General features: G+C 32.0%; 5 protein-coding genes across 7 annotated transcripts; 2 read left to right on the forward strand and 3 right to left on the reverse strand.

Annotated features, from left to right (window-relative positions):
• Positions 1–3,737: 3,737 nt before the first annotated feature.
• On the forward strand, positions 3,738–4,592 carry LOC109339847. The gene has a single exon (XM_019577373.1). The coding sequence runs from the start codon at positions 3,929–3,931 to the stop codon at positions 4,415–4,417; it is 489 nt and encodes a 162-aa protein (XP_019432918.1). The 5' UTR covers positions 3,738–3,928; the 3' UTR covers positions 4,418–4,592.
• A 2,052-nt stretch (positions 4,593–6,644) lies between these two features.
• Positions 6,645–10,702, reverse strand: LOC109339845 (heme-binding-like protein At3g10130, chloroplastic). Its single transcript, XM_019577369.1, has 9 exons — positions 10,440–10,702; positions 10,014–10,100; positions 9,737–9,807; positions 8,471–8,572; positions 8,249–8,353; positions 7,912–8,047; positions 7,411–7,520; positions 7,203–7,308; positions 6,645–6,738 (listed from the first exon to the last, which is right to left on the reverse strand). Exons 1-8 carry the CDS (start codon positions 10,648–10,650, stop codon positions 7,234–7,236), a joined length of 897 nt encoding a protein of 298 aa, XP_019432914.1. The 5' UTR covers positions 10,651–10,702; the 3' UTR covers positions 6,645–6,738; positions 7,203–7,233.
• Positions 10,703–12,445: 1,743 nt separating this feature from the next.
• LOC109339846 (glucosamine 6-phosphate N-acetyltransferase) lies at positions 12,446–14,182 on the reverse strand. 3 transcript variants are annotated; one of them, XM_019577371.1, is made up of 2 exons: positions 14,054–14,182; positions 12,446–13,309 (listed from the first exon to the last, which is right to left on the reverse strand). In XM_019577371.1, exon 2 carries the CDS (start codon positions 13,304–13,306, stop codon positions 12,839–12,841), a length of 468 nt encoding a protein of 155 aa, XP_019432916.1. In that variant the 5' UTR covers positions 13,307–13,309; positions 14,054–14,182; the 3' UTR covers positions 12,446–12,838. The 3 variants fall into 3 exon arrangements, with proteins under 3 accessions (XP_019432916.1, XP_019432917.1, XP_019432915.1); XM_019577372.1 differs by having other exon boundaries at positions 12,446–13,306; positions 14,054–14,180; XM_019577370.1 differs by having other exon boundaries at positions 12,446–13,329; positions 14,050–14,174.
• Positions 14,183–16,064: 1,882 nt separating this feature from the next.
• Positions 16,065–16,595, reverse strand: LOC109339850. Its single transcript, XM_019577375.1, has one exon. It carries the CDS (start codon positions 16,471–16,473, stop codon positions 16,138–16,140), a length of 336 nt encoding a protein of 111 aa, XP_019432920.1. The 5' UTR covers positions 16,474–16,595; the 3' UTR covers positions 16,065–16,137.
• A 1,235-nt stretch (positions 16,596–17,830) lies between these two features.
• On the forward strand, positions 17,831–18,396 carry LOC109339849 (the record flags this gene model as incomplete). The annotated part of the gene is made up of 1 exon (XM_019577374.1): positions 17,831–18,396. A coding segment is annotated over exon 1 (566 nt), but the record flags the coding sequence as incomplete, so codon positions are not given.
• Between the last annotated feature and the right edge of the window lie 31 nt (positions 18,397–18,427).

The raw sequence follows: 18,427 nt of genomic DNA on the forward strand, positions 1-18,427 counted from the left end.
ATTTATGAGTTATTTTCATACAATGATTATTAGCTAAAACATAATCAAATAAATAACATTTAATTATACAATATTTGAATGCTAAAAATATATTCAAATATTTATACACAATGAATATTAATCTAAAATAAAACATAAGCATTCAAGATATATGCTAAAAAATCCTTATGACTTTATATGATACTTATAAACGTAATCACAAAAAATATGATGCAAAAATAACTCCTTATATTTATAATTTTATATAGAGAATAAAGAGGTGAGATATTATCCAATACAATTTGAATTTTATTTATTGAGTTATTTAAGAATCAAATATTTTCTATAATCACACTTTCAACAAATAAATGCTTATACAAAAACACATTTATAATTGTTAATATTCTACATTTACACTCAAAAATCAATGTTAATATTGCACCTATATGAATGAGAAATATAATGTTTCAATACATGATTTATTGATATTATAAAATATATGTATATTATATTTGCATTATACATAAATAAAGAAGTGACCCGTGCAAGTGCACGAGTATCCTGCTAGTAACTAATTTATGGTTTAGCATCTTAGGAAAATTAATATCTCATAGATATTGGTTTGTGTGACCTAAAATATCCATCTTTAGAAGGATAGATGCATATATCTATGATGAGAAATGAGTTAAGTAATATAAAATTTTGTTGAATGCTTGATGAGTTTAGTTCATAAAATAAATTAGTTGAGTCTAAGTTAATCAGCATTCAAATCAAATATGACTTGACTCTTTATATATATATATATATATATATATATATTTCTCTTGTACAATTGCAGGGTGGACATTTTGTTGCTGTGATTTATGAGTTATTTTAGGTTTTGCCATCTTTTTTTTTTTTGTTCCATGGGGCTTATAATTTTGAATTCTGAGGTATGGTGGTAATGACTCTATACCTATTTGAGAAAGATGTTATCAAGATACGGATTTAATTTAATAAAAAAAGTTTCTTTTATATATATTTTTTTTAATTGAGAAAAAAATGTATGCACTCACCATATATGTCATTGCATACATCCACAATTTATATTTAGTTATTATTTGACTCTTCAAAAAGTAATCCAAATGAATAATATAATGGATGGTAAAGTGATCCTGCGTATATAGTACATATATATTAATAAATTTACTACTCAAATATTCTCACTCATATATTCTCACTCATACTATATTATTTTGGTACTACTAAGGATATCCCTTCTAGATAAGAAACTAATCCCTTTTGGGAGTGCATGACTGTCTCTCTCAATAAGTGTCGTTCTCAAGAATCGAACCATTAACCTTTTAGTCATTCCAAGGATCTAGCGGAACCATACACCACTCATACTATAATATAAAAAAGTGAAATCTATCTCCAACTGGGGTAAGTTTATTCCATGAAGAGAAATAATTTGATGGAGGATAAATGGTCCACTGAAAATGCTATAGTAACTTATAAGAAAGCCATATAAATTTTCCCTCCCAAGTAATGTTTATTCCTTAAAAATTTGAGCTGAATAGCCCCATTTCCTACCTCCACTAGCAAAAAATAATGTATAAGAACTTATATAATTCCAAGCATGTGTGTTGACAACATCAGCAAAAGCACTAGGCCCTTCTTTTGTGCAATAATCTCCATCAATTTATAATGGTGCTACTCTTTATTTCAATTTAGTGCTTCTTTGTCTCTATCTCTCAACCCATTACATACTAGGTTCTTTGAATGGATCATGTCTGCTCTACAATTGCTGTTTTGCCATCAAAACTCAATTTGAGTTATGATGTTCACATATATTTTTACACAATACTTGAATACATATAGCATTCTCTTATTTAAGATTTATTTTAATATTTGAATACATATAGCTTTATTTGATTCATATCCGAGTTTAATTAATTTTTATCATCCTAAACTTCTAAAAAAATATGGTAAAAAAGTGGTCATGTTATTATATATTGTAATATTGTTATAGAAAATAATACACTTTCTAAACTATAGACTAGACACATTTTTTTTGTAGATATATTGGCTTCATTTTATGTATCTTTTAATTTCACTAGGGCACCCTTTGAAGCCTAATAAGCTACATCTTATTAAGGATTACTTAGTATACTAATAAGGTACTGGTTTAGTGGTGTAAAGTTCTGCCAGATGCCTAGAACGATCAAAAGCTTAAGGGTTCGATTCCTGTAAGCGACATTTGTTGAGAATGACAACTACACATCTTGAGAAAGGTTAGTTCCTTACCAAAAATTGAGGAGAACCCTTTGTAGTACCAAAAAAAAAAAAAAGCTTACATAGCATAACAATGACTAATCTAGTTCAAAATTTTCTGAGCTGGACCACCACTTGCTGGCTTAAAATGATAGAGGGCCAAACTATGAGTTAGTGACAACTGATAAGGACGCCAACATCTCAATCCTAAGGGTCTGCTTGCAATACACCAATGAAATAATTCAGAAACTTTTCATTTTCTTCAAAAACTCAACTCGCAAATAAAGTCTAAATAGTTTTAAATTCGCAATTACACCCCACATGTTTTTGAACAAAAAGAAGTATAAGGGAACATTTCAATAGGATATACTTGCTATTTTTTAAAAAGTGCAGTATAAAATATGCACCACACGCAAGAGGACCATCATTACAAAAGAAGATAAAGAGAAGTTGCAATGCTTATTTGAACTGGTTTTTTGAAATGTGAGAAATTTAACTTTTAAGTTAAGAGTTGAGACAGTTTAACCATAATAAAACATAAATAGTTCAAACAGAAAAAAAGGTTGTATATTGTTTTTTTACCCTTTGAAACATGTTGAAGCAAACATGTTCTTTTGTACTTCAGGATCCTGCACCCACATTTGATATGAATATATCTTTTGCATACAATCTATACTCATAATTAACATGCTACAAAACTAATGAAGAAAATTTGAAACATGCTTAGAATTGTGTTATTTGGTATGGAGGAAACCGGGCTGGAACTCTGGAATCCGGCAAAATACTATTCAGACAACATGACAGTCCTATAATAACATAGGTTTATTGTAATGTATATTGTTGACTAGGCCTTATTCTATTATTGTCGTCCTTTATCTGACTAGGCTAGCTATCCAAACATGATCGACAACTACATGAACTAGATCTTATTTACCCAACATTTGACCATGACATGTGCAAATTGGTCGATCATGACATGTCCCTGAACCAAGATGAAACAAATTGGTAGCCTCCCATAACCAGCATGTTGGTGATGTAACAGTGTAGGGTAGGAGCAGATTGTTAATGTGGCATAGGATTTAGTCAACAACACAACAAATTCCATGGTGCACAAATGGTCAACCACTTGGGCTTTAAGGGACCCACCCAATCCAACATGCTCTTTATCCCACCCACTATACAAAAAAAGTTAACACAATGAGTCAATCACTTAAACTCACCAAGTCAACTCACTCTAAGTTAATGTTAATTGTAACTATTATTTAACACCAATGCCTTAACACTATTCTTTTAGGAATAAAGGAATGAAATAGCAAGAGAAAGAACTTTGAGCCAAGTAGAACCATTACCAAATAAAATTTTATATCATTTTTTTAGATACATGTATAGATAAAACATATAAATTAACCAGACTTCTGATAAAGAATGGAAAAAAATGTTTGATTGGTTGATTATTATATCCAATGACAAGTTGAGGAGGAAACTACTCATGAGTGGTGAATATATCTCATGAACCCAAAAATCAACACCCCAATCAAGACAAAAGAAGGGTCCTATGGTAATATTGTCAACAACATGAGGGTGTTTTCCATAACCCACTTACCTTTATATATTGCAAGTTCCATAGCTTCTTAGAAGTGCAATATACTAAACACTAAACTAGCATTTTGCCTTAGCAGCCACCAAAGAAAAATCCATGGGAAATTGCTTGGTGCTGCAAGATAAAGTTGTGAGAATCATGAAAACAGATGGGAAAATTCTTGAATACAAAACACCAATCAAAGTTGAGCAAGTTTTGACAGAGTTTTCAGGCCATGCAGTATCTGATTCACTACAAGTCCTCCAACATCTTCAACCAAGCACCAAATTGCTCTGCAGCCAGTTTTACTACCTAGTACCTCTGCCGAAACCGCTGTCGCCGAAAGCTAGCAAGAAGGTGAGGTTTGCTAATCCAGAAGTCCAAGGTGTACAGGAAAGTAGAGTAGTTAGGATCAAGCTTGTTATAAGTAAGCAAGAACTGCATGATATGCTGCAAAAAGAAGGGTTTTCAGTTGAGAAGATTTTGTCTAAGGTTCATAATGAAAAGGTGATAGATGCTGATAATGATGAAGATTTTTCACAAAGAATTGATGATGTTTCTGAAGGGTGGAAACCTGCATTAGAAAGCATATCAGAAGTAAACTAGCAATATATTCCAACTTCCAATATTGTTCTTGTTGTTTCCTTTTTGAAACATGTAGAAATTATTATATGTTCCAGGGTGATGATAAATGCATGGACCATGTAATAATTTCTCATCAAATATTGTACAATATCTACACTTCAAACATAGATAAAGGGACAAAAGATTACTCACTCTATAGCAATATCTTCTCCTTGAGACTAACTTCATATTTTCATTAAATACATCATCCAAATCATAGAAAAGAAAGACTACCATAATAGCCAATTAGCCATATGGGGAAAAACTGATTAATTATCACAACCGAAAGGTTGTTTCTTAGTAATCAAGAGATCGTAGATTTAAATCCTGGATACAATATGTCTACTTGTAAGGATAAGATTGGTTACATTTACCATTTCAGATTCTATTAAGTGAAAGTCTCATATACTAGTCAGTTCTATTAAAATAAATGATAATGATCCATGGACAAATATATTAGGGTCTATATCATTCAATAATATATTCCTTTGTTTTCCCAATTCAAGTATAATCCCTGTGGATCAATAGGGGTGCTTGCATGCTGCAAAATAGCAATGGAGACTTTATGAAACAGTAACATAATTCTACTTTTATTGAGGTTTTGTTCAACTAATAAGATTGCTAGATCTAGAAAGACCAAAAGGTCAATGATTTGATTCTTGGTAGCGACACTTGTTGGGAAGACAATCATACACCCCAAAGGAGATTAGTTCCATACCACAAAGGTGAAAGGATACCCTTGGTAGTACCGAAAAAAATTGATAAGCTTGGCCGTCATGTATTTATTCCATTTCAGTGTAATCCTTATTTAAAATTTAAAAACATAGATTTTCATAAATACATGCATATGAATGCATTATGATTTTATTAGAAACTCTAATTTCTTTTCACTAACTACTACCAACCAGCACTGAAGGTAAAAAGTATGCAGTCACCAGAAATTTCCAAATGCTAATCCAACTCCCATTAAAAAGAATAATTAATGGATAAAATATGATTATGTTTCTCATTTACACTTGAGTTAATGGAGAAAATAGTATAATGGTGGTGGCTGTTGCTATATTTCTCTCAATGTTATTGCAGTAATTTATCTCTTTTAAGTTAAATTAGAGGATAATTCTTTGAGAGTAGCATAATTGTTATAGTATTCTCCCTCAAACAATTATATGTATATCCCCTACAAAAGAATAATATATGTCATTTTAATTTAAAGCTTCTATTTTGTTGAAAAGATCTTTCATTTCTATTAAATTATAATATTGTAAAAACAATCGAAATAAGAATAATGGCAATTTAGTACATAATACTCTCACTTAATGAGATATACGGAAGGTAGATGTATGCAGTCTCATTCTTACCAGCAGAGAGAACATTTTCAGAGTTTGAATCCATAACCTCGTAGTCACTAAGCAACAACCTTATTATTGGGAAAATTTAAGAATATTGAAGCATAAATATCAACATGCTACCATCTATACAACAAGTGAGCATAAAGTTTGTCATTGATATTATACACATTTTAACTCATTATTTCATAATCCACAAAACAAAACCAGAATAAAATGAGAAAATTGATATGTTTAGTTACAGAAAAGACACCAACTAACTATATAGCCAAGTATTGGGTGAGGTATGATTCATTTTAGGCATTGCTTTGGATTTAGTACAAAGTCTCTTTTCCAGTCTCTAAGCAACATGTTTTATTCAGCAATAAAAGCATATCCAAATTAATCATAGTTAGACTGAGTTTATATTTTGTGCTCAAGGAAATCAAAGAATGTAACACCCCAGTCCTAACATATGATTTATGGGTCTATAAATATATTGAACGTACCACCATTAACACCCCAGTCTGACATGCGACCTCCCTATCCATGAATACACTAAACGTGCCACCCACAATCTTAAACATGACTTCAGGGACAAATTGTCATTGTTCCCATAAGTCACTACCATTTAAACTTGTGGGTGACATGCTCAGTATATTCATCGGCCCAAAGATCACATGTCAAAGCTGAGGTGTTACAAGGAACAACTTTTGGTTAGCTAAACATAACACTTTACACTGTGTGTCTATACATGCTATATATATATATATATATATATATATATAAAAAGAAATTATGTTTACAACTTTACATCATAGAACAAGAAACATTAATGTCTTCAGAGAAGATTTAAAAGAAAAAATTAACATGGAGAAATTCTGTATCTGAAATTGTAAAACATGCCCCTCTTATTATGTATCTCAAATTCTCCTGAAGGAAACTTGATTCAAGTCCAGCTATTCATAAGTAACTTCTCTGAAATATTCAAATGAAGTTATGATGCTATGTCAGATTTTTACAGCACCAGACTTAAACATATATTAAACTGGTACATCCCCCATATATTTTGACGAGTTGAATATATATGTATTGTCAGTGTAAAGATTTATACAAAGATTTATACACAGTCAGTGCATCATCTACCATTCATTTGTATTACTTTTATTTAAGAGTCAATAATAATTAAATATGAAGAGTGGATGATACAATGAACTTTCTGCTCCAATTCCCTTACGAAACTTTCGTTATTGGGTTAGCCATACACTTCACATGGCATTATCAAATGATACAACTTTCGGTGCATACATTTTTTTCTCATATTTGATTGTATCTCACTATATAAAAAGACAAGCATCAATGTTGAGTACAAAAGACCTTGTATTAGATTCTGACAAGTTATTTAATACTTCACAATTGGAATGATGAAAATTCAAAAATACCTTAAGATTGTAATTTGGCTTAGTAGTATTCCTACTCATTTTTTCGTTCTACCTCCAATGCAATCTCATTACGGCGTTGAAATGGAAGAGTAAACGGTGGATTATACTGCAACCAAATGAAAGAGTAAATAGTGTTTGAATAAGAAAGGAGTAAACAGGTGAATCAAATTAGAGACCTTTAACCCAAAGATTGCATTAAGGATCTCACCTGTGCAACTTCTACTGAAGTTTCATCTTTGATTCTAAACTGTTTGTCACTTTTCAAAGCTTCTCGTAGTTTCCGTTCCCGCTGCTTAACTTCTTCATCATTTACAAATCCTGATTCAGACAAGAGAAAGAAAGTTATATATTTCATTGAAGACTTCAAATGAAATTCAAACAAAGCTTTTATCCAGTTATGCCGAATGCAAATATTTAGAGGAGTCTCATTCACTCATTCATAACTTTATGTCGTCGAAGAGTCATTCTCAAGCGTACGACACTCTATTGAAATAAAAATGGATGTATCCCAATGAGTATATACACATAATGCATAGAATTATGTATGAGTTTGTAACTCGTAACAGACCAAATTGTGTAGTATTTGTGCTTCCTCAAGTTGTTAAATATTACTGCACTAATATATTTTCTGCATCTAGAATCCAAATAATGAACGATAGAAGAAAACAAATTACAAGTTATCATAAAAAGTATTAAGGCGAGAGCTAACCTGAGAAGGAAACAACAGCAACTATTTTTCCGGGAATCTCTTTGATCCTCACAGAAGAGTCTTTAGGCAGTGGCAAGTTAGCACCATATTTTGATGGCATTACAAAAGACATTGTCCATTTATCTTGATCTTCCTTCTAAAATAATACCATTGGTAAATTGGAGCATCAAAAAATAAAAATATATTGAAGATAATAAGATATAATTCTGAAGTAAATAATAGGATCAAACACATAGGTTCCAGAAGATGATATCACAACTGACATAGCTAAGTGCAAACAAAGTGACACTGCTACACAGGATATATCATTCACAAAATCGATGCAAAGGAATCGTACCTTTGTTGTTAACACAGGAGTTGTCATATCCATTTTAACCCCATCAGATTGATTCTTACTTGTAAAAACTGGTGTAGTCATTTCCATTTTCTCCTTCGTTGTATTCTATCATCAGAACAACAACACACGTCTTTAAATTCTTTCTTTCCTCAAAATAGGAGTGAAAAAAAGCAACCTGGTAAATCTTAAAATGCACGATAAATGTAGTTCAGTTCTAACTACCTTACCAAAAAGGTACTCAGCTAGGGCATTAAAGGACTGAGAAGAACCATTGAAATCAAACCCACTCTTCCCAGGCATTGTAGTCTCGGCTACAGAGTAAGGCTGCAAAGATAGTCGGTGATGGTAAAATACTTAGCATTGCATGGAAGTGTGAAGTTAACCAATATGTAAGTATTTGACATACAGGGAGTTCTGTAACAGTGTATCATCCGCCTAAAAAATCAAAGAAATTGACATTTCCCACCACAGTCCCCGAATTGCAGCATTTGAAATCTAAAAACCAAATGCAGCATATGATATCATATACTATGCTTGCTACATAAAATCATTCAGATAAAGAAAGCACCTATCTTGCACATGTAAATGTGCAGAAAATGAAGAAATCACAGTTCTTTTATATTTTTTAGAAAATAGTAACCCCCTAAATGTCACCATAACGATCCAACAAACATTTAAAACCTCATCACGTATGTCCTATTATTGCCCCACGTTAGTCCTCTATAAGGACTAATATGCGACATCATCATCTTTAGAGGACCAACTTAAGGGTACTAAAGAAATAAAGGAAAACTAAAGTGTAGTGATAAACACTGGTATCAAAAGAAGTTTTGAAAAGAAAGAATTTGTAAAGGAAATGCCCCTAACCAGAATCAATTTGATTCTGCTAGGGTTCTAATGAAGAATTTTATTGAATTAGAATGTAGAATAGAAGAGAATAGAGCACAATGGATCCCACGATCCTCCCCTGTTACTGATTCCTCAATCAGTGACTTTTCCCTCTAAAAAACTAACTAACTTCCCCTAACAACTTTCTATTTATAGAAATAGAGATAACTACCTAACTACCCAAGGGTATAATAGGTAAGTTTGGTTATTTTACTTCAACCAAACTCCCCTCTTGCCCCTTTTGTATACATTTGTCACCCTTGGCCTGGATTGAGCCTTATCATGTAGTTAATAACCAAATTGGTGCTGGAAAGATGTGAGTGATCGACTTCGCATTACTCCATGAAAGACATCATTTTAGACCATTTACTCCATTAAGTGTAAGAAAACAAATACAATTAATCATCATTCATCCTCCTTTATCAATCAAAATGGTCACCAAAAAATACCAATCTTACTCGATTTTTACATTTTCGCCGACAAAAATGATGTTTTTTCCATCTCATAGACTAATGTAAAAGTAGCTCACATCTTTCATGAACCAAATTGACTATTCACTAAAAACTTCTATATCAAATTAGAAAAAAACATATATAATACCTCAACTTCCCTGATCTCGTACTGTTCCTTTCTACTCAGAACTTTGAACTTCACAGTCTCAAGGTCCGGAACTACAACACAATGAAATTCAAGGACCAAAATAAATAAATAACATGAACTAATTATACATAGTTAATGCATCATTCATTATTCATTTATATCATTTTCGTCAATGATAATTAAATACAAATGCAGTTGTATACAACTTTTACGCTGCCGATGCATACATTTGTATTACAACTCAATTGAATATTTCCCTCGTAAATTAACTAACTACCTGCCATCAACGCTTCCTCAAGACTTTGGCTTTCAAATCTCTTTGGAAACAAATATTTTGCAGTCTCATTAGCCAAATCAGCCACAACTGCATTACATAATAAAATAAAACAAAAATTCACATTTTTTATTATAAACAAAATAATGATTTTTTACCAACAAGGATTGGTCCAGTAGTGTAAAGTCATGCTAAATATTTAAAATGACCAAAAGGTAAATATTCGATCTCTGTGAGCGACACTTGTCGGAAGGGACACTCACGAACTCCGACAAATACGGCTGATGTGACCACAATTGCAGTCGCGATACTATTTCACGGACTCCAAAACTATATCGGTTTCTTGGACCCAGATTTAAAACCTTGGAAAAATAGGTAATTTCGTAGTGAATAAAACGAAAATAGGAAGAGGATTGTGATAAAATTTACGTCGCTGGGAGAGAGAGGAAGCTTGAGAAGCAAGAGCAAAAATGAGTGAAATTCTGGCTTCAGAAGCAGAAATGGTTTTTCTTCTGTTACTTGAAGAAGAAGAAGAAGCAGAAATGGTGAAAATTGAAGAATGGTTATTGGGTTTTGTTGGAATTGAAATTGTGATTCTCGATTGCATAGAAAGAGAAGAAGGGTTGCAAAGAAGAAGCATAGTTAATTTTTTGGAAATTGAGTTTGATTTCAACACACTAGTTTTTCTTCTGTTTTTTTTCCTTCTAATTTCTCTATTTCTGATTTTTTGATACATGAGTGGTTATGATTTTTCTAGACACTAAATTACATATATTGTCCCTTTTAAGCTTTTCTTAAATAAGTTAAGAAATTTATTTTCATATTCTTAAAGATGATTTTTTTGAAAGGTCAAGATAGATAAGAAAACATGATTTTATGCTAAGATGCAAAAAGTTCTAGTAGTAGTGTACGGTGTTACGAGAAATACCAAAAGATTAATAATTTGATTATTGACATTAACATTTGTTGGAAATGACACCCACACATCTCAAAATTGATTACTTCTTTATCCACAGGGTAAAGTGATAAAAAAAATGATTGCTAAGATATCTAGCCTTCAAGATATACATATAAAGAGTGATTCACATGAGAACAATTCACTACTATGAGAAAGGATGACAATTAATATGAAGATCTTATTTGAATTGTCAAAGTTAGAAGATACATGCATGCAACTATCATGTGATCAATAACTAATTTTTAATTTTAACCATTCATGATTGATTGTAAGACCCAAATTTATTATTGTTCTTACTTATTCACTATATATATATATATATATATATATATATATATATATATGCTTTCATGTCAAATGTATATTTTTTATTTCAACAAATAATGAGATGTTTGGAGGTTGAGAAAGGCATTTGGTCATTTACACAGATTTGACAAGGCAAACATGCTACTAGTTGAAGGAAAAGACAAAATATAAAATTTCTTCAAAAGCATCCCAAAAATTACACAGCAAGAAGTATGAGTAGAAATACACTACAGTTTTCTTTTACTAGCTTTATCTTTTAACGGCAGAAACTCAGAAGCATTTGATATAACAGAAATAGTTTCATATCCTATTGTAATTAGCATCTTTCAACCTTATGTTGAAAACCATTTGATATTCAAATAAACTAATTTGACTGCAAACTGTATATATATGTACATTTTTCAATTATGTTTACACACATATACTCTCCTAAGTATGGACTTTTATTTTTCTTCTATTATGCTTTTAGATACTTGTGTGCATTACTGGCCAAGTTTTATAATCTGTATTTAATAGCATGTGTAGATCAAATTTCATTATGCAACTTAATTGTTTGATTTGTAATGGTTTTGAAATTTCAGGGGCATAAGCTCGTTTATCGCCGCCATTGTATTACCACCTGTACTTTAGCCTGCGTTGCCGCCTTCTTCGGGTGCATCAGATTTAGCCGTGGCGAAAAACTGAAAATGGAGCTTGATTGTGCAGTCTCTTCAATAGGATTCATAATATAATGAAGATGCTCATCATAAAGTTAGGCTCCAATGAAAACTAACGTGTACCATAGAATCTACCTATGCTACTAAAAGTTCATTTGTTCTGATGCAAGAGCTTCAACTTGTATAAAGTACAGCATAAGAGTATGCTACTCTCTGTGGTTTACAAATAATTAGGAGTTAAAAACAGATTCATTGTTATAAGTAAGGTCTTTGTATGTATAATTTTGCAGACCATTTGAAGTTTCTTGTGTGCTGCAAATACTGATATGCTTGTATTTTAAGTAACAAATCAAAATGCATGTTATTATGATTGAGAATGTGAACAATATTCGGTCGAATGAATTATCCAATTTAATCCGACCAAAGAAAAATGAATAACTCAGATCGAACAATATTATGATTGAGTTGTGTTTAGCTGGTTCATTTATAACATTTTCATGTGTATCTATCCAAAGAAGGGAAACAAATTCTTAGTCATATGATAAATAAATTTGCACCTTAAAAGAGAAAATAGGGAAAGTAGAAAAACTAGTGTTCAAGTAAAATGCATAACCATTGATATTATTTCTGTTTGTTAAGCCACATTACCCAAAAAGTACAAAAACCAATAAAATGCCCGCAAAGTGCATGAGACTCTCTAGGGTAAATGTACGTAGCCTTAATCCCACAAGCAGAAAGGTTGTTTCTTAAATTTAAACACGTAACTTCTTAACCACTAAGCTGCAATCTTAACTGCGCCGAGACTTACCCTCGTAAACTACAAAAACCAATGTTTAAATAAAATACACAACCATCTGAACTTGTTTCTGCTTGAAGCCACATTATGTGGAACCTAGAAAATCTAGTGTTCAAATAAAATACCTAACCATCTGAACTTCTTTCTGCTTGAAGCCACATTTCTCATAGAACACCTTGTTGTCAAGGCTACAGTCAAGAATAACCTTATAGCACCCGATTGAATGAGCATGATCTGTGAGGAAGTTTATGATTTTCTTTCCCAATTGCTTCCCACGAATGCTGGAATCAACAACAACATCCTCAATATGCCCAACTTTGCCACAGTTCCTTAAAAATTTCTTCTCTATGAACACACTCCCGGTTGCAACAATCTTCCCAGAAGCCTCGTCTTCGATAACGCAAATAACATGATCATCTCCAAGCGAACTTAGTTCTTGAAATCGACGCTCAAATTCATCATTTGAGACAGAGTCACAAACACTAAGTTGTTGCAGTAACTCTATAAAGCCTTTGCCCTTGTCCGAGATCTCTAGTTTCCGTACCGTGAACTCTTGTTCCACATTTTCAGTGTGTTGCATCTTCTCCAATGCAAAGTGATTAACTTGAAACATCATCCATTGAAACCAACAACCAAAGATATCAATTTAACAGCTTATAGTCTTTCATTAAAAAAGAATCTACCAAGTTGTACTAATTTGTGGTATACAATTGTAGTTGCAGCAGCAACATTATACTTTTGGTAGTATCTACAATCCCAATGCAATTGCAGCCACATCAACAACAATTTCTTTTGCAATCACAGATAATTATGATAAATACAACTTAACCGCAACCACATCTAAATTAGACAATTATGATAAATATAACTTAATCACAACCACGATCGCAATCTAAATTATGACAATTATGATAAATACAACTTAATCGCAACTACAACCGCTGCCACAATCTAAATTATGACAGTTATGATAAATACAACACAATCCAAATTATGACAATTATGATAAATACAACTTAACCACAACCACAACTACAATCTAAACTATGTTAAATTCAAAAAAAACTATGTTAGTTATTTGGGACTATTGCTAGCATAAGCCCCTTGAGGAAACAAGGAATTGAAGAAAACAATAATACATAGGCACGTAATAATCAATTAATTTTTATTCTACAGTGTTCAAATGAATGAAAAATGATAGAGGCAATGAGATGAAAAAGCGAATGAGAAATTCAAATCTCTGAAGAAACAAGGTTATTTATATTGAACTGAGATCTGAAATAACATGCAATGAAACAAAGAGATTCAAAAAAATTCAGGTTCTTACTATAAGGATCGAGGATCTCTACAAAGTGAAAATGAAACGGTTATTGATCTTCTTCTGCTTATTCCAAACGATGAACTTCAATTTGAGTCAAACGATTTTTTATGAATCATGAAATATCAACCGTTGGATTATTTGTTTTGCTGAGGTGGCAAAATCTATGTTTAGGAGAGAAGAACGAAGGTGAAGTTATCAAATTTATTTTCATGAATCAAAGTATACTGGTGTAAAGCCTCGTTAGATCCATAAAAATACGAAAATATAAGGAGTTCGATTTCTATGAGCGAACACTCGTTGGAAGACGCAGTCACGAAAAAGATTAGGAAATACTTTTGTTAATACCATATATATCGATTTCATGATTGTCCATTTTAATAAGTGTCGCTCCTAATAATCGAATTCTTAACCTTTTTGTCATTCTAGAATTTAGTAGGCATTATACTACTATATCAACACCTTGTTGGTATATTTGTGTGTATTTGTTTATTGCAGTTATCCACTAAGATAAGAAGTTAAAATGCTTTCTATAGTAATTGTTAATGACTGGTATGAGGAGTTCAGAAATTGAATACTTAGAAACTACAGCATGAAATGTTAACTTGAATATTCTGATTTACGAAAAAAGATCTGTTATCTCAAATCATATTTCATGTATTGTGTCACACTAGCAAAAATATGTCATGTCAATTAAAAGTGCATGATGTGATTATTACTCATTCGATATGCTTCGATAATCATATTGATATTTTATCTGCATTCATTTTAGTTTAAAGTGCATGAAAAGTTCTCAAAATGTGGAAGCATGAGATTCTTTGAATGCACATTAAAATTTACCTTCCCTTGGTACAGAAGCAATCTCTTTAAATCTTGGACCCTTTGTGATTAAATTACATATTTGTGAACAATGTTAGAGTAAATTAGTACCATAAATATGCTTAATTTAGTGAACCCTGTTCATAGATATGAACTTTAAAAGGAAGGACAATGCTTCATTAGTGTGTGGCAAGTTGCTTATAAACAAGAGTTTCCATTACAAGAGCAATAAGCAATTGAATTTTGCAACCCCACTAAGCTAGTTATGGCTATCACATATTCATAACGGATGAATGATAATAATGAGTTAGTGACTCATTCCTTTTTTTAGTTTCTCAATGTTATATTTGGATATTACTAGTATGTCTAGGAATGACAACAAAGCTTATTAAGATTAGATTTGTGTTTACCCAAACCCTAAATTTAAAACTCGAGTCCATAATCAATAAGTTGAAAATAATAATTCGAACTCGACGGGAACCCCTCCTGAAACCTATATTATTATGATGCTACAACCTACAATAGTCAAGTATTCTTTGTTCACAATCACTTGGAGTTGCAATTTTGTAATTATATATATATGTCAATCAGGTTCAAGATAGGGTATCACCTATACCAAACCTGAAATATCCTCGCACGGGAGACAATCATGTCCGAGCCGGAAATATCCACAGGTATGTGGGGTTAACTCTCCCAACGGATATTTTTTCTATCCACAAGACTCGAACCCGAAACTTTGCTTAAGGGGAATCAAACATGTATTACTTGTAATAATACTGAGCATTGCAAAGTTAGATGTATATTAACAATTACTGTTAAAACCCAAATGATTCCTTGCCATTCTCACAAACATTTTAAATAAAATTTGTTTACAACTTTGATACTTAATCTGCCTAAACTTTTAACATTTAAGTCAATTTGAGTTGGAATTATGGCAATACATGTGTTTAAAAGTACACAAGAATTGTTTGTCACAAGAGGCTGAAAATCATTTACATTTTATATGAGCTTATTATGCACACAAAAACTTTGATCTACTTTTCAATATTTGCAGGAATAAAGTAAGATCATATGGAAGAATATAAATAAATCAAAGGAACTCAATTCAAACATTTTTACTTACAAAATTATCTTCATCAATTCAACACCACCAAAATCAAACTCTTAACCCAAAAAAATTATCATATATTATAAAATCTTAGGATCAATAAACCATCCATCATAAATAATATATAGTATTCATCATTAAACAGAAATACATGAATGTAAAATTTCTAACACCTATTCTCTATGCTTATTCCAGCAATAACATTATTAACTTTCCTACCCTCTTCAACCAAAGCCTTTTGTGCTGTAGTGATTCTGCTATGAACCAAAGAAGCATCAAATGCACTAGTGCAATCTATCCAATCTTTCAAAAACTCTTCTTGACCCCATATTTCAGGAATCCAAACATTTCCAGCAACTTCAACTCTATGTCTTTTCAGCTTCTCACGTCCACTATCCTCAGCTACAACACTTTTTTCTGTCTCCACCTTGTTTTTGATGTTGGGTTTTGAAGCATAAGTGTTTTGTGTAACATGTTTAATATCTCTATGTTGGTGTTCCATGATGTTGAGAAAGAAGAGTGGTGTTATTTTGTGTGTGGTGTTGTGAGAAATGGTGATGAGTGTGGGAAAATAAAGGAAGGAAAATGGGTGGGAAATTAGAGGAACACGTCAACCATAATAGTTTGTTTTGTATGGTAAGTGACAAAGGTACGTGTCTTGTTTTTTTTAAGATGGGATTTTAATGTGTGTGGTTTAGTTTTAACTTGGGTGTGCTGAAAATTAAAAATATATATACAAAAAGTTGAATGACTAGATAAGAAAAAGAATTTATACCCAAAAAAAATAAGAGAAAAAATGACAGAGTGGGTGAGTGAAATGATTGGTAAGGATTGATTCTGCATAACTTCTGATCTTAAGTTTAGGTTATTAATAAGATAAAATTATCTACTCTCGTATAAGTTATATTTTTCATCAACGAAAATTATGATATATTAATCATTTTCTAAAGTATTTCTAATTTTTTTTAAAAATAGGACTTATATCATAATTTTATCGAAAGAGATAATTTATCTTCTGATATGAAACAATATTTTATTCTCATTGATAAACATGTAATTAGTCTTATTAATATCTGATTAGTTGGTTATGATATCAGTCAGAGTATTGATACTAATTTACTAATTAAATTACATATCATTTAAGTTATATATTAAAATAAGTTTATAAATATAAATGTTATCATTTGTGACATATTACTCAATTATTGAATTAATTTAATGTCGGACTATATTACTAACATCTAATAAGTTATCTACACAATATTGTTAATGGTATTAGTAGTGGTGATCTTTCCTTGAACAAGGAGGAATATGTTTCCATGTTGTTAATGAATTATGGTCTCCCCCTCCTTTGCATGTGACTTCTATAATTGGTTGTGGTGGCCTCACTTGTGATCATAGTGACAATTAATATTGGGAAGATCCATTGCTCTTCATGCCCATGTAGTCTTGACTGAGGAAGCTCACAACCTGCTCCTTCTCCCTTGGGAGGTGCCTATTTGTCATGTTAATCTCTCACTTAATCACCCTCTAGCTAGTTTCTTTATTTTTTTAATGTTTCTTATGTACCCAAAAAACGTAAAATTTTGTCATACCAAACTAGTTTTAACTAGTATATATTGGAATGTAATCAATAGTTAGTTAGTTAGTTTGGTGAAGAAGCTTCTATTTTTAGTTTGGTAGTTATTGTTAGTTAGCCATATATAGAAACTTGTATAAGTATGATTGTTGCCTTGTTAATGAAGTAACAATTCATTGAGAAACTCTCAACTCCTCACTTTACTCTTCTTCTCCTTCTATTTTCGTTAACATTTGGTATCTAGAGCTACAAAAAGATCAAGCCATCTTCTGCTGCAAATATGGCTCAAGTAACAGGAAATTTTGTCACTAATCTCCCCGTGCTTGATGGAAAGAACAGGACAAGATGGAGTATTCAGATGAAAGTAATCCTTGGCTATCAAGAAGTTGCAGATCTTGTAGAGGAAGGATTGCCAGTATTAGAAGAAGGAGCAACAGAAGCACAAAGAAATGCTCACAAACAGAACAAAAGGAGAGATTGCAAAGCAATCTGTCTCCTTCACCAAGCAGTGGACAATGCCCACTTTGAGAAGATTGCAGGGTCTGCAACAGCAAAGGAGGCTTGGGATGTGTTGGAAAAGCATTATGCAGGGGCTGCTCAGTTGAAGAAAATTCGGTTACAAACAATGAGGAGGCAGTATGAGCTTATGCAAATGGATGAGGGAGAAAGAATTGCAGATTTCTTCACAAGAATCATAACTCATGTGAATGGAATGAAGTCGTGTGGTGAAAGAATGGAGGATGCTGCAATTGTTGAGAAAGTCTTGAGAACCGTGACTCCCAAGTTTGATCATGTTGTGGTGGCAATTGAAGAATCAGGGAGAATGAGAATTGAAGAACTACAAGGGTCTCTTGAAGCACATGAGCAGAGACTCAAT

The sequence above is a fragment of the Lupinus angustifolius genome, unplaced genomic scaffold (genome assembly GCF_001865875.1).
Source record: "Lupinus angustifolius cultivar Tanjil unplaced genomic scaffold, LupAngTanjil_v1.0 Scaffold_114_30, whole genome shotgun sequence".
NCBI classification, from domain to species: Eukaryota; Viridiplantae; Streptophyta; class Magnoliopsida; order Fabales; family Fabaceae; genus Lupinus; species Lupinus angustifolius.